A 17,426-nucleotide genomic window follows, 5' to 3' on the forward strand; every position below is an offset into this window, starting at 1 on the left:
GGCCAGTCTAAGTGAACACTTGTTAATAACCAAACTGAATGACTCTCCTAGAAAAAGATCGAAAACCAGAAAATCCAGAAATACTCAACAAGTTTGGCAACATTTTCAGACAGATTTAACAGTTCAGGTCTGACCTTTCATTTATTTGCATTGTTATTTTTGCGTCAGCTTAACTGTGACATGATGGTTATCTTCCACTTTCCTGGAATTTGAGGTCTTCATCTATACTTCAACTATTTTGAAAATTAAATATTAATGTAGTAACTCTGGTATCGGAGCTTCTGTATTCAACAGATGGTTGCACAACTGGGACGGTAGGTGTGGGCCAGTACTTGACCAAACTCTGCGAGTGTAGTTAGGGTTAGGCAGTGTGGCTGAGATTATGACCTCAGCCACATGGTCATCTTTGGTGTGAACCTGCATCTTTGCTACTTTATTGCAACGTAGCCCTGCAAAATTGTTCAATCCCCAAATGAATTTCATCTGTTCCAAAAGTGAAGTAGTTATTTTTGTTAAGCCTTTCTGCTTCAGCGTGTAATATGTGGTTGTTATTTTTTGTAAATTATGCAGCTCCTTCATACCCAAGTTCATCAACCACCTCTTCAAGTGCAAGCCAATCAGTATGGTGGGAGCGGAACAGGTAAGATTTCTAATGTCTCCATGGAATAAACTGTTTTAGTAAAATAAGCTGGTTGCTTGATGCAATATTTAGTTATGTCCAGCTAGTTTCAGACATTTATTCTGCATTTTGTTGGGTAGCTTGCAGTGCTGCACTACCAACTAGAACGTGAAGTTGCCTGTTGTAATTGGATGACATTCATTGAATGATCTTGACTGGGGCAGCTGGGTTCAGCAACTTCATTGACACCACACAGTTGTATCTGTTAGAAACTCCAATTAAGAGTGGACCTGTTTCTCATTTCCAATTGACCATTTTTGTGATGCAAATATTGGTCCTACAATTGAAAGTATATTTTCCTAACTTAATTAGCATAAATTGACAATATTATAAAATGCATCTGATATGTTTTTACCTTTTCCATAAGTTATAAATAGTACACATGATTCAAAGTGCTCAAGATTTATGGAGTACATTGCTTGAATCTCTCCATGGAGTTGGTAAACTGATATATCAATGCATATGTTACTTGATGTATAATTGCCACTCTTAATGTTGTTTTGCATCCTGGAATATATTTTCACATATTAATTGGCTCCTATTTTTTAAATATAATGACAATATAAGAGCCATCACAATGATTAGCCATGTGGTAAACTTGTTATTAAGAATAATTGTTTTTTTTTAAAAAAACCCTGGAATGAAGAGTCTAATGATGACTGTGAATCCATTGCCAATGTTTGGAAAAACCCATCTGGTTCACTAATATCCTTTTGAGAAGGGAAAGCACCATCCTTATATGGTCTGACCTAGATGTTACTCCAGACCCAAAGTGATATGGTTGACTTTTAACTGCCGTCTTGGCATTTGGGATGGGCAGTGAATGCCGAAGTAGCCAATGACTCCTCGTCCTCTGAAAAAATTCCAAAAAAATTCTTCGGAAATACTGCACTCTATTGGGAAAAATTCCAAAATTGACCTGCCATGTGACTGTCAATACTGATACTGCACATTTGTAATAATCAGAGTACTGTGCAGAAATGAAGTGTATAAAATTAACTGTGTGGACGATCAGTGTCGATGGTTTCTGTTATGTAACTGCTCAGGATCATAGTGTTCAGTGTTATGTAGAAATGCAGCACGTAAACATGCCTTCTCATGCATTGAGAATGGGAGATAAGGTCAGTCATGCTGCTGTCATCTTTACTATGCATTTAGTGTGGGTTGCTGTAAAGGCGTTGCAGCTGCATTTTGTAACATTCCAGCAAATTTGAGTTCTCAAAGTCAAATATGTGTTAGTTTTTGCTCATAAATACAACTATTCAGAGGAGCTTCTTGTTTTCATTTTCTTAATTGTTAGACATAGATTCCAATTCAACCAATAGAAGGATAAAAGTTTGTGGCCTCAGATGTGTTTCAAAGGGCACAAATGAAATATATTTTATTCATCTCTGTGAAGTTCCTTGATTTGCTTATTATATTCCTGAGTTTCAGGGCACAGAGTCATAGAATCATAAGGCATGGAAATAGACCCATCGGTCCAACCAGCCTGTGCTGAGTGTAATCAGAAACTAACCTAGTCCTACCTGCCTGGTCCTGGCTGTATCCCTCCAAACCCTCCTTTTTATTCATGAACTTATCCAAATGTCTTTTACGCGTATTTGTAACCACATCCACTACTACTCAAGGAAGTTCATTACACACACAAACCACCCTCTGTGTAAAAAAAAAAAAAAATTGCCCCTCATGTCTTTTTAAATCTTTCTCCTGTCACCTTTAAAAGTATGCCCAGTAGGCTTGAAATCGCCTATCCTAGGGAAAAGACAACTGCCATTATCTCTTTCTATACTTATTATTTCATAAACTCTTATCAGGTCGCCTCTCAACTTCCTACACTCCAGTGGAAAAAGTCTCAACCTATCCAGCCTTTCTTTATAACTCAAATCTTCCATAACCAGCAACATCCTGGTAAATCTCTTCTGAACCCTCTCCAGCTTCATCATATCCTTCCTACAAACGGGTTGATCAGTACTGTATTCCAGAAGATGCTACAGCAATGTCCTGTACAACCTCAACATGACTTACCAACTCCTATATATTCAAAGGAATGGGTAATGAAGGCAAGCATGCCAAACACCTTTTGAACGACCATGTCTATATGTGATGCAAACTTCAAAGAATTATGCACCTGAACCCTTATTCATTTTTAAAATATCCCAGCTGCATAATGCACCACATATGTGAGGAGTAGTACAACATACGTGATTTGTCTGGGTAACCAAGCATCTAAAAGTTAATCATACAAGTTCTATTATTATTCAGTTTGAATTTTTCTAATATATGCTTCCTCCTAATTTGCAAAATTCATCTCCAGTAATTTCAGCTAATCATTCAGAAATAAATTGACCAATAAATGTTTGACTATTTTTGAGATCTACCCACAGACTAGAATCATACAGCATGGAAACAGACCCTTCCTTCATCCCAACCAGTCCACGCTGACTATGTTCCCAAGCTGTACTAATCCCATTTGCCTGCATTTGGCCCATATCCCTCCAAATCTTTCCCATTTCCCCTGTTTGCATTTTAGAAAATAGATCACAATGCTGTGCTCCACCTCCCCACTTACAAGCAGAAATTGAAGTGTGAGGACCCAGTACAGTAATTCACTGTTGGTCTGAGACAATGGAAGGGCTTCTACAGGACTGCTTAGAGTCAGTGGACTGGCCCATAGTTAAGAAGTCAACCTAAACAAATATGCCTCTACGGTCATGGACTTCATTAGTAAGTACATAGAAGACTGTTGAAGAAGTTGATCTGAATGTTCCCCAACCAGAAACCACGGATGATCTAGGAGTAACATGGAGAACTACCTGCTATTGAAGTCCAAGTTTGAGATGTACAGGTTGGGCAGCCCTAACCTATACAGGAAATCCAGGTATGACCTCAGTAAGGCCTTCAGCGATGCCAAGAGGCAGTGTCAAACTAAGCTTGAGACCCAGATTAATTGCCTAGACAACTAGGGCAAAGCTTATCTAAAATAATGGGCTATAAAGTGAAGTCGAACGGAAGTGCAGGCAACTGTACACCCCTACCCAACGAACTCTACTCTCGCTTTGAACAGAAGGTTGGTGAAATGATGTCACCTGTCCCAACAGCCTCAGATGCACCTGTATCTGTGGTCACTGTCACAGGTGTTAGATCGTCCTTCTTGAGAGTGAGCCCCTGGAAGGTGACTGGCCCAGCTGGCATCCGCAGCCGTGCATTCAGATCCTGTGTGGACCAGCGGGTGGGAGTATACGCAGACATCTTTGTCTTCTCCTTACTATGATCTGAAGTTCCCACCTGCTTCAAGAAGATCACCATTATCCCACTGCCCAAGAAAAATCATGCTGTATGCCTCAATGACTATTGTTTGGTGGCTGTGGCCTCCATAATTATGAAATGCTCTGAGGTTAGTCATGGCTCATGTTAACTCCGGCCTACCGAATCACCTTGATCCTTAACAGTTTGACTTCTAGCACAACAAGCCCATAGCAGGCACCATCTCACTAGCCTTATTCTTCTCCCTGGAACATCTAGATAACAAGGAAACCGACATCAGGCTCCTACTTATTGACCAAAGTTCTACCTTCAACACCATAATTCCAAACAGCTCATCTCTAAACTCCAAGACATAGGTCTCAGCTGCCCCTTCTGTAACTGGATCCTCAACTTGCTGACCCATAAACCACAATCAGTAAGGATAGGCGACAACGCTGCCTCCACAATAGTCCTCAACGCTGGTGCCCTGCTGGGCTGTGTACTCAGCTCCCTACTATTACTCCTTACACACTCACGACTGTGTGGCCAAATTCTGCCCCAACTCCATTTACAAGTTTGTTGACAGTATCGCCATTGCAGATTGGATCTCAAACAGAAATGAGTCAGAATACAGGAAACAAATCGAATACTTAGCAGCATGGTGTAAAGACAGCAATCTCTCCATCAAAGTCAGCAAAGCGAAGGAGATTGTCATTGACGTCAGGAGGTGGAGTGGAAGGCACACCCTGTCTGTATCAATGGTGCCGAGGTGGAGATGGTCCAGAGCATCAGGTTCCTGGGAGTGATGATCACCAACAATCTGTCCTGGCCCACCCACGTTGACGTGACAGTCAAGAAAGCACAACAAAATCTCTTCTACTTCAGCAAGCTAAGGAAATTTGGCATGTCCTTAAGGACGCTCATCAATGGTTATAGATTTGCCATGAAAAGCATCCTATCTGGATGCATCGTAGCGTGATATGGCAACTGCTCTTCCTAAGACCGCAAAAAACCAGAGTTGTGAACGCAACCCAGACAACTACACAAACCAGCCTTCCACTCATTGACTCCATCTATACTTCTCACTGCCTCAGGAAAGCAACTGACATAATTAAAGTCTCCTCCCACTCCAGTTATATTCTCTTCCACCTTCTTCCATCAGAAGGAAGATGGAAAAGCTTGAATAGTTGTACGAATAGATTTAAGAACAGCTTTTTCCCGGCTGTTATTATGGACCCCTCAAATGTTAATTCTGATCTGTCTCTCTGCAGCTGTAACACTATTCTGTACTCTGTTCTGCTAACCTGATGCACTTTGTGTGATACGATCTGCTGTGTAGCACACAAAACAACACTTCACTGTATCTCAGTACATGTGACAACAGTAAATCTATTCGTGTACTTATCCAGATGTCGTTTAAATTTTGTAATTGTACATGCATCCACCACTTCCTCTGGAAGTTCATTCCTCATACAAACCATACTGTTTTATAAAAAAAAAGTTGCCCCATATGTCCTTTTTAAATCCTTCTCCTATCACCTTCAACATGTGCCCCCTAGTTTTGAAACTACCCTACCCTCAGAAAAAGACCCTTGCCATTCAACTTATGTATGCCGTCATGATGTTATAAACCTCTATAAGGTCATACCTCAACCACCTATGCTCCAGTGAAAACATTCCCAGTTTATCCATATTACTCAAATCTTCCATTCCTAGCAACATCCTGGTAAATCCTTTCTGAACTCTCTCCAATTTAATAGTATCCTTCTTATAGCAGGGCAACCAGAACAGTACACAGTGCTGTAGAAGAGGCCTCACCAGCATCCTGTACAATCTCGCCATGACATCCCAACTCCAATATGAAAGGTCTAAGCAATGAAAGTAAGTGTGCTAAATGCCTTCTAACACCACCCTGTCTACCCGTGATTCAAATTTCAAAGAAGTACTTACCTGAACCCCTAGGTCTCTCTGTTCTACAACACTGCCTAGGACCCTACCATTAATTGTATAAGGCCTGCCCTTATTTGTATTGCCAAAATGTGATAGCTTGCATTTATACAAATTAAATTCCATTTGCCACTCATCAGCCCATTGACCCAATTGATCAAGATCTCTTTGTAATCTTGGATAACCTTCACTTTCTGTGATATCACCAATTTTGGTGTCACCCCAGACCTGGTAACCATATCTCCTAAATGCTCCTACACATCATTTATGTAAATGACAAACAAAAGTAGCCCCAGTACCGATCACAGTGGAAGACTGCTGATGACAGGCCTTCAGTCTAAAAAAAATCCTCCACCACCCTCTGTCTCCTACCATTAAGCCAATTTTGTCTGTAATTGGCAAGCTTTCCCTGAACTGCATGTATTCTAACTTTATTAATTAGTTTACCATGCGGAACCCGGTCAAAGGCTTTACTAAAGTCTATGCTAATGACATCTACTGCTCTACCCTCCTCAATCTTTTTGGTTACTTCCTCAAAAAATTCAGTCAAGTTTGAGACGCTGTTTCCCTCGCACAAAGCCGTGCTGACTGTGGATGCAGCTGTTTATTCCTTCAGAGCATTGCATATCTGTAGGTCTCTCTGTTTGCTTGTAACTGCAACATTCTTTGTGTGAATAGTACGATAGAGGGATTGGCTTTCAACAGCTCAGCTGTTAACGCTGGCCACAGCTGTTTAGGGACAGCTCCTAGTGTTTTTATAGAGGAGAATTCTGACTACGTTGTTACGATCCTGTCAATTTAATTTCATGAGCCACTGATACTAAAACGCAATTTCACACTGCTGTAAGTTTGAAGTTTGAAATTTGCAGTATCTCTGAAAATTGGAAGTCTGATCATCTTCTGTTTAAATAGTTTTTTATTTATTTAAAACAGCAGCGCATATGGAGTTGTATATCACTGTTCACACTTACCACCTTTCAAAGCCTAATCCTATAGAGGCTAAAAATTCATGCTTTTGATGTAATCTTATCACGAAAACCATTGATCAGTCATTTATGGCACAGCTCCACAGATTAGAAGATCCCGGTTTCAAACTCAAATCAATATCAAGTTATAGATTTATAGAGTCATACAGCACAGAAACAGACCCTTCGGTCCAAGCAGTCTACGCTGAACTTAATCCCAACTAAACTGGTCCCCTCTGCCTGCTTCTGGCCCATATCCCTCCAAACCTTTCCTATTCATGTATTTATCCAAATGTTTTTTAAACATTGTAATTGTACCCACATTCACCACTTCCTCAGGAAACTCATTCCACAGGTGAACCACACTTTCAGTTTTAAAAAAAAATCCCCTCTTATCTCTTTTAAATCTCTCTCTCCTCACCTTAAAATTATACCCTCTTGTCTTGAAACCCCCATGCTAGGGAAAAGACAGCTAGCATTATTTTTTTTTACCTCTTGTGATTTTATGAACTTCTATTTGGTCACCTCAACCGCCTAAGCTCCAGTGAAAATAGTCCCAGCCTAACCAGCCTTTGTGTATAACTCAAAAATCCTGGTAAATCTCTTCTGAACCCTCTCCAGCTTAATAGCCTTAACAGGGTGACCAGAACTGGGCACGGTATTTCAGAAGAGTCCTCACTGATGTTCTGTACAAACTCAATACATAATCTCAATTATGTCAATCATGGAGCCGCTACAGTTGTTCTCTGCATTCCATTTCTGAGGAGGTGAAAGTCCATCAGGGTCTCATTCCAAAATAATATCCAGTAGCTCATCCTGCAGAATACCTAATGATCAAGATCAGTCAGTAGGATGGTCACATAGATAAGGTACCAGTGATGGAACTGCTATTCAACTGAAGAGGAAAAACTTTGAATGGAATAAATGATCTGTCTCTAAAACATATAAACTCTTCAATTTTGTGGCTGGGATATTAAATAAATGCCTTAAAAGAAACACCAAAAGTGTGAAGAAATTATCTTGTATTTTCTGATGCGTTGCTGCTTTTTCAATATAAAAAATATTGGAGTTATGTCTACTGGTGGAATTTTATTCAATTTAGAATCCTCAGATACTGAATGTCTAAATGCGGCAAGATTCAGATTATATCCAGGGTTGGACTGATAATTGGCAAGCAATGTTTGTGCTATTCCAGTGCCAGATGATGACCATCTCCAACAAGACAGAATCCAACCATCACCCCTTGACATTCAATGGCAGTACTTTTGCTGAATCTCCCATAATCAACTTCCTGTGGGTAACTATTGATCAGAACCTGAACTGGACTCGCCATATAAATACTATAGACAAAAGCAGGTCGGAGACTAGGAATCCTGCAAAAAGTAATTTGCTTCTGAATCCCTCAAAGTCTGTTCATCATTTGTACAATACAAGTCAGGAGTGTGATTAAAATACTCCTCACTTGCCTGGATGAGTGCAGTTCCAATAACACTTGAGAAGCTTAACACCACCCAAGAGAAAGCAGCCCTTTTTATTGCAGCCACATCCACAGATATTTGTTGCCTACACCATTGATGCTCTGAAGTAGTAGTGTGTATTATAGACAAGATGCAATGCACAATTCTCCATGATTCCTTAGATAATACTTTCTAAACCTGATGACCACTACCAGCTGGAAGGATAAAGGCAGCAGATACATGGGAATACCAGCACCCACAAGTTACCCTCCAAATCATTCACTATCTTTCATTAGCCTTTACTCGGCTGTAGATATAGATGGGAAAGAGCTGTCAGTAGGTTTCTAAGTTAATTGACTTAGAATTCTCCAGCCCACAAAAGAACGAAACAAAATTCTTCATTAATGCACTTTATTATGCAGTTCGCAGGTGACACCAAAATTGGGGTGTAGTGGACAGTGAAGAAGGTTACCTCTGTGTATAGCGGGAGCTTGATCAGATGCGCAAATGGGCCGAGGGGGTGCTGATGGAGTTTAATTTAGATAAATGTGAGGTGCTGCATTTTGGAAAGGCAAATCAGGGCAGGACTTACTCACTTCATGGTAAGGTCCTGGGGAATGTTGTTGAACATAGAGATCTTGGAGTGCAGGTTCATAGTTCCTTGAAAGTGGAGTCGCAGTTAGCTAGGATAGTGAATGGTATGTTTGGTATGCTTGCCTTTATTTGTCAATGCATTGAATATAGGAGTTGGGAGGTCATGCTGCAGCTGTACGTTGGTTAGCCCACTATTGGAATACTGTTTGCAATTCTGGTTTCCCTGCTATGGGAAGGATGTTGTGAAATTTGAAAGGGTTCAGAAAAGATTTAAAAGGGTGTTACCAGGGTTGGAGGGTTTGAGCTATAGGGAGAGGCTGAATAGGTTAGGGCTATTTTCCCTGGAGTGTGGGAGGCCAAGCGGTGACCTTATAGCGGCTTACACAATTGGGTAAGTAGCCAGGGTCCTTTTCTTGGGGTAGGGAAGTCCAAAACTTGAGGGCGTATGTTTAAGGTGAGAGGGGGAAAATTTAAGAGACCTAAGGGGCAACATTTTTGTGAAGAGGGTGATGCATATGGAATGAGCTGCCAGAGGAAGCGGTTGAGGCGGAAACAATTACAACATTTAAAAGGCATCTGGCTGGGTGTATGAATTAGAAGGGTTTTGAGGGATGTGGACCAATTGCTGACAGACGGAACTAGATTAATTTAGGATATCTGGCCAGCATGGATGAGTTCGACCAAATGTTCTGTTTTTGTGCTGTACATCTCAATGACCCTCTGACTCCAATAGTAGTGATCATTAGATCAGCTTGGAGTTGTACAGCATGGAAACAGACAGTTCTGTCCAATTCATCCATGCTGGCCAGATATCCTAAATTAATCTAGTCCTGTTTGTCAACAATTGGTCCACATCCCTCTAAACACTTCCTAATCATGTACCCATCCAGATGTCTTTTAAAAGTTGTAATTGTACCACCTTCCTCTACTTCCCCTGGCAGCTCGTTCCATACACACAATACCATCTGCATGAAAAAGTTGTGCCTCAGGTCCAGTTGAAAGGTTTTTTTGGAGATTGAACACTCGCCAGAGTCATTGGGTGCCCACGTCTATGCAAAATAGAAAGGATGACCGTATTGGCAAAAAGCTGCCAAGTTAATATCTCTGCATAGGTAATTAACCATTCCCCCCCCTCCCCTGTACTGTAACTTCTGAGACCAAGAACATGAAAAGAAATCTTTAACAATTAAATAAAGCTATCAATCACACTATGGTTCAAAGATATAAGGCTAATTTCCCACAACCTGTTTTTAGCCATTCTCCAACTTTGATCTTAAACCTGTTTCCTTTAGGTAATTTTTAGCAGACGGTGTGCAGAATTATAAGGTGAATACTTAGCCTGTAAGCATGCAAACTTAGCAACAACTTAACAATTGCGAGATTCTATGGATAGATTACTTGGCAGAGATTTAAAAGTGTTTGTGAAGTAATAACTCTGAAAATATTGTAATTAAAATGCAGAACAGAGCAAGCACACATGTTGCACTTCCACAGAAAACCTCTCCTGATCCATTTCATTGTGCTTTCCCTATGTGCGTTTTGTACTTTTTTCAAATAGTAATCCATTACCCTTTTAAATAATTTTGTGGACCTGGCTTCCAAACTATATACTGAAATAATAACATAAACTGTGGAAGCACTTGGTTGGTCTGGCATCATCAGTGGAGTGAGCAGTTACACTCAAGGTGCATTTTCTGATAAAATTTCACAGTTCTCAAATACTAAATCTGCAGCTTTGTCCACACATGCTGCTGGAATTGCTGAGTGTTTCCAGGAATTTTTTTTGTTTTAGTTTTCTCTCAGCATCTGCACTATTTTGCTTTTGTACTTTGTGAACTCTCCCTACTCCAATAACCTCTTTATGTGGAAAATATTACCACTAGCTTCATTTCTTTTTGTGATCTTGTGCTTACTCCTCCATGTTACTAATTTGGAGTAGTGTTACTCCTTAAAAACTCTTCAATTATTCAAATTGATAGATATTTGATGTTGGTGTGGTATGATGACCCAAAGGAGCCCTTTCAGTGCTGTTAAACTCTGACTCTAAGATTCTAATTTTGCAAACTTCTATATTTAAGAAAAGAAAACCTTGCTCTTTTCCATTCCAACTGAAAAACCTGATATTTTACAAGACTATTTGATGTAGGTTGTAGGCGTACGTCTGCAAACAGGTCTGCTCCAATATTCAATAAGATCATGGCTAACCTGATAATCCTCAATTCCCCTTTCCTGCTTTAGCCAGATAATCCTTGATTCCTTTACTAAGTAAAAGTCGCTGCTGTTATATACTTAATGACCCAGCCTCTGCAGGCTTCCGTGTGGTGAAGAATTCCATGGACTGATTGAAATTCCTTGTCATCGCTGTCTTAAATGGCTACCCCCTTACTTTCAGATTCTGCCGTCTGGTACTAGACTGTCCTATAAGGGGAAACAACCTTTTGCACCCACCCAGTCAAATCCCCTAAGAATCTTGAAAGTTCTTAACTTTTGTCATAACTGTAATATCTTATTCATACTATTATTCCAGTGAATCTTTGTTGCACCCTTTTCATGGCACCACTATCTTTCCTATAATGAAATTCATACAGTATTCTTACTGTAGCCTTATGTTTTATTGAATTCAACATGGCTGATTTACATACTGTATTGAATAATATTTGTAGTTTTAAATTACACTTTTCAATCATTTCTTCCATCATGAAAGATGTGTATATCTGCATTCATGACTTCAGAATTTAGAGTATACCTCCTTCTACTATTTTTTCTTAGAATATCCTCCTGCAGTTGCTATTTCTAAGCTTTGTGCTTATACAAAGGGTTTTCTGTTTCTCAACCACATGCATGATTCCTCAGATATCCCCCCAGTGTCTAATCTGGTATCCTCAGTAAATTCCCATATCATTTCTTTGTGTCCATGTCCAAATCATTTATATAAACGGAAACAAAACTGTTTCCAGTGATAAGAACCAAATTGTGCTGGAGAAATCCAGAGGTTTGGGCAGCTTCTGTGGAGAAGGAAATAGTTAGTGCATCAAGTCCAATATGGCTCTTCTTTGCAAATTGGGAGATGCAAAATGTTAGGAGTTTATATTGTAGAGCCTTCTCTACAGTGTTAAAGATACATGGACATAAGAGCGCCATTGCAGTTCAGTCAACTGTTATGCAGCTCCTTAATGTTTCTTCAAAAGAAATAAGGTTTGGTTAGCGTGTCAGATTGGGCAAACAATCTGCTACTTCATGATTACTGCCAATACAGAAGTGAAAATCTTGCCTTTTTTGCCACCTGCTGCTCATGTTGGCTCAGTCTGTTGTACAGACTCTAAGTCAGAAGCTTGTGGCTCAGGTCTTAATCTAGAAACATAAGTATGATATCTAGGCTGACATTCCTAGTGCAGCACTGAGGGGATTTTTTTTTTTCTTCTTTCACGGGATGAGGGCGTCACTAACTAGCCCAATGTTTATTGCCCATCCCTAATTGCCCAGAGGGCAGTTAAGAGTCAATCACATTGCTCTGTGTCGCATGGAGGCCAGACCAGGTAAGGATGACAGCTTTCTTCCCTAAAGGACATTAGTGAACCAGGTGGGTTTTTCCCGACAATTGGCAATGGATTCATGGTTATCATTGAATTCAAATTCCACCATCTGTCGTGGCGGAATTCGAACCCACGTCTCCAGGACATTATCTGGGTTTCTGGATTAACAGCCTAGTGATAATACCACTAGGCCATCGCTTCCCCAAATCTCTCATTTTAATTGCAACAGCACTCCCAATGCAGCACTGTTGGGGATGCTGTTGAGATTAAAATGAAAGATTCCATTGAGAAGCTAAACTGGGTGTCCATTTTCCCCCTCAGATGTAAAAGATGCAGAAGAGCAGAGGAGTTGGTCGTTGATAAGCATTAACCCTTCAACCAACTCCAATAAACATATTGTCTCGTTATTGTTACATCACTTTTTTTCTGAACACTTGCCTTGCTCTGATGTTGCTGCATTTCCTACATACCAATACTGCTTACACTTCAAAAGTGCTTGACTTCCAAAAATGCTGTCATTGTACTGAGGTTGTGTAGGCACTGTATAATTGCAAAACTTCTGTTTTCCTTATAGTAGGTAGTTTGACTATAGGAGTAAGCTCATCAGCGTAATAATGTGCAGCTTCCAGACTGAGTAGTATTTTAATAAGGTTGGACAATTGAAAATTTGTCTCTTACACAATATAGCAGTGTTTCAGCCAGCTGCATAAAAAACCTACAGTTTGAGTAAGATACTTGTGACATTTATTTTGTTGTAGCAGAATGTGAAATGTGTACTTTTTAAAAATTACAGTATAACAACTGCAATCTTGCAATAATAGACACACCCCTATTTTCCCAGGCTGTCAATCTTCCTGCTTGCAAATGCCCAATATATGTTTTATACACACTATTCTCAAGCCTTGAATTAGCGCCATGCTAGTAAAAGGTTTGAGAAGAACGGATTTAGAGTGTAGATCTAGTCATGCACGCCAGATTACCAAAAACTTCAAAAGCAGTTGGTCAATTTCTCTTCGATAACAAGGTGTTAGAGCTGGATGAACACAGCAGGCCAAGCAGCATCAGAGGAGCAGGAAAGCTGACATTTCGGACCGTGACCCTTCTTCAGCAGTTCCTACTATCTCTGGACAATTTCTCTTTTTGTTTTCGGGAGAAAAAGCTCAGTCAAGGGACTTTATGATGAGTAGAGTGGGATTGGGATGGAACCATAGAGACTTCTCAGGAGATCAACACACCAGGGCCATGGCCAGCTAAACTCTGTGTAAGATGAGCAATAGCAATCAAATGAGACTCCTTTGGAGAAGCAGAGTGGACAGCAACGCAAGGCAACACGTCAAGAGCACTCATTTTGATAAGATTGAGGTAAGGGATATCTCTCGTGAACAGCATTTACAACCTTCAATTTGCTACCAAGAAGCTGTTTTTTTATTTGCAAGCCCTGATGGAAGGGTCTCAGTACAATTAAAGACAGTGTAATGTTTTAGTGAAGCAGCGTTAGTCATATGGAACAGATCATCTGCTTTCAAAAGAGTTAGTGTTTTAATATGACAAAAGGAAAGTACTAATCAGGTAAGATATAAAATTATTGCAATGGGAAGTCACTGGAGGGATTGAAATTAAGAGTCAGTCCAATAGTCAGGTGTGCTTTCCCTGCCAATAGCCTTGACTATTCCAGTTGTAGTGAGCACCCCTCTACTGTGGAGCTAAGGAAATGTAAGCATATGTGTCTACCTTTAGTTAGCATCTGCTGTCCCCAGTTGTGTGTCACCTTGCCCTGCAAAGGAGGGTGAAGCATACCACTGAGTTTGGTCTGATCTGCTTGATTGGTGTGGCTGTCATGGTGTATGGAAGCTGTGAAATGTGGGTATGAGGCTTGTGGCAGAGCAAGGCATGTGAGAATGAGGCGAAGCAGTCAGTGTTGGTTGAGCCATGATTTAGCGAGATCATTGATAGATGAGAGATATGCTGTGATATTCTGAGCAGTGTTGGGTGTTAATGGTGTAGTTGGTGGGATATGGAATTTGAAAGTACATTTGTGGACCTTACCCACACGTGACATCATTGAACCTTTTGCAGCAGTGCATTCAGGTCCTTAGTGCTTGGCTTCTAACAATGGCTGCCATGACTATGTGGTGCCACTGCCTTCTAAGAATGAGCTTGGAGGTCATCCTGGCCCCCGGTGGATTGAGCCCATGTCTTATACTCTGCATTTTTCAATTAAGTCCTCAAGTAGCGTTGGAATATTGTGGAGTTCTCTTTCTGCCATGCCACGCCATTGTTTTATCTTTCCGCGCTCTGCGTTGATACCTGCTGCAGCCACAATGCGTGTCCCCTTCAAAAGGTGCAAGCCAGCTTTGAGTAATAAAGGCTAGCTTTAAATGCTGTTCACTTTTTTCAATGGTTTGTCCCCTGCTGCACCATGCAGTTAGTGTTGGCTGCAAGTTGTAATCATGTTAATCTTCAAACAGTTAATCTCAAAGTATCAGTAGCACTGGATGTGCATGTTACTGCTGCACTGGAATCACTACGTTGTTATTGAATTTTACTCTCCGTAGTATTCATTGGATGCGAATACTTGCATTTAAAATGACCGATGTCCAAGCCTGCAGTCTCAGCACGCACTTGAAGAACAGTCTCAAAAGCATTGCAATTGAGCTCAGTACTTAGCACTACTTAGCTTACTGATGCTCCAAATAGGTACTGTAGTAATTTAACTGATCAGTTCACATTCTAAAGTATGGAGACTTGTTTGACACCTGTGAAGAAGATCAAAGTTCTAAAATGGGATGCATTTTAAACTAGCATGCATTTAACTGTACTGCTTTACATTGACTTGATGACAAAGAATTAGTTTTACGAAAAATAAATATAAGCTTAATTAGTACGTGCACTCAAATACTATAATTCACTAGAATTTCAGGCATGTCTCGGCAAATTGTTTATAAAAGATTATTATTAATTAGCACAGGAAAGGTATGCTGAACAATATTTAATGCAATTACTTCAGTGTAGAATGTCCTAGCCAGAGAAATAAAGTTTTTCTATACTGAACCTGTGAAATGTCAAGTACACTTATCAGCCAGAGGCAAATATTGTCTGGCAGGCAAACTATCTCTTGGTGTCACATTTATTTGGCGTCAACTTCTTGGCCAGCTAACACCAGTTGACCTGAACCGGAATGCACCAGCTCCACAATTTTTCATCCTCATGACCAGTCTCAGTAGACTGAACTGTCTGCTTACCAGCATTCCTTTTGGTGTTCACGCAAGTCTGTGAATTTTACTTTTATCCCCTTTTTCTCTCGGCCATGCTTAACTTACTGCTCTGGGAGGATGCTGAAGGCTGTGTCGCTTGTGTGTAAACCTTGTTTTAAAAGCAATTTAAATGCTGTCTGTCACCCCCAGTCTAACTGGCTTTGCTTTCCCAGGGCATGGCTTCAGTGTTGTTTACCACTGACCTACACTATGTTCTGACAGTGAAGGTCACTTTAGGATTAAGGGAGATTATCATCTAATGTTTTGTCGAGACACTTATATTTACAGCATATTAAAATATTGGCTTCCCAGCAGAGTTTCTGGAAAGAATGACGAGATGATATGAAATGACAGAATTGAGGATTGACTGGTTTGATGTTACAGGATGTACCTTTTTTTAATAACGGAACTCAAATTAATCTATGAGAAAATTTAGCCATTTGAACTTGTCCTTCTGCAACAGGAGGCAGTGGCTTAGTGGTATTATCACTGGACTGTTAATCCAAGGACCCAGATAAAGTTCTGGGGACCCAGGTTTGAACCCCACCACAGCAGATAGTGGAATTTGAATTCAATAAATGTGTGGCATTCAGAATCTACTGACGACTGTGAATCCATTGTCGATTTTCGGGAAAAACCCATCTGACTCACTAATATCCTTCAGGAAGGAAATTGCCATTCCTACCTTGTCTGACCTATATGTGACTCCAGACCCACAGTAAATGTGGTTTACTCTGAACTGCCCTCTGGACGATTAGGGATGGGCAATAAATGCTGCCTAGCCAGTAATGCCCTCATCCCATGAATGAAGGAAAAAAAATCAAATGGTCAGAGCCAATAATCTAGCTGTCCAGTTGAATCATGTGTAAATATAAACAGGGTTTTACGTTGCAAGGTTAAGCTATTGGAGGGTAGACTACAATGTCCACATGAACAATGTTATCTCATTTCAAGCCGACCATTGGAGGTTTCGTTTCTGATGACAGGTGGACACAACAGCTCCCTCCATTGATGGAACAGACTACTGCAGATACAACTCATTTGAAACTCTAGATTCATATGTCATCAGTTCTTTGGGGTCTGTAGAACTAAACTATGTCTTGTAGCAGTGATAATGGGAACTGCAGATGCTGGAGAATCCAAGATAATAAAATGTGAGGCTGGATGAACACAGCAGGCCCAGCAGCACCCCAGGAGCACAAAAGCTGACGCCTCGGGCCCAGACCCCCCCCATCATATGTCTTGTAGCAGGTTATTTTAGACCTATGTAACTCATTGGTAAATTAAGATTTAAAGTATGGGGAGGTTTTGACATTCTAAAAAAAGGCTTGCATTGCTATAGTGCCTTTCTTCACCATCAGACATAACAAAGTGGGATCTTCCCACTTCCCACTTCCTACAGACCTAAGGGGGTGGCCATGGGCACCCGCATGGGCCCCAGCTATGCCTGCCTCTTTGTAGGTTACGTGGAACAGTCCGTCTTCCGCACCTACACAGGCCCCAAACCCCACCTCTTCCTCCGGTACATTGATGACTGTATCGGCGCCGCCTCTTGCTCCCCAGAGGAGCTCGAACAGGTCATTCACTTCAACACCTTCCACCCCAACCTTCAGTTCACCTGGGCCATCTCCAGCACATCCCTCACCTTCCTGGACCTCTCAGTCTCCATCTCAGGCAACCAGCTTGTAACTGATGTCCATTTCAAGCCCACCGACTCCCACAGCTACCTAGTATACACCTCCTCCCACCCACCC

General features: G+C 40.8%; 1 protein-coding gene across 1 annotated transcript in view; it reads left to right on the top strand.

Annotated features, from left to right (window-relative positions):
* Positions 1-17,426, top strand: part of vps53 (VPS53 subunit of GARP complex) — a 226,629-nt gene that overhangs the window by 176,781 nt on the left and 32,422 nt on the right. Inside the window, exon 19 of the mRNA XM_059655282.1 lies at positions 571-640. Within this exon, the coding sequence (XP_059511265.1) occupies positions 571-640 (70 nt within the window). The remainder of the gene's footprint in view (positions 1-570; positions 641-17,426) is intronic.

This window comes from Stegostoma tigrinum, chromosome 27 (assembly GCF_030684315.1).
Source record: "Stegostoma tigrinum isolate sSteTig4 chromosome 27, sSteTig4.hap1, whole genome shotgun sequence".
NCBI classification, from domain to species: Eukaryota; Metazoa; Chordata; class Chondrichthyes; order Orectolobiformes; family Stegostomatidae; genus Stegostoma; species Stegostoma tigrinum.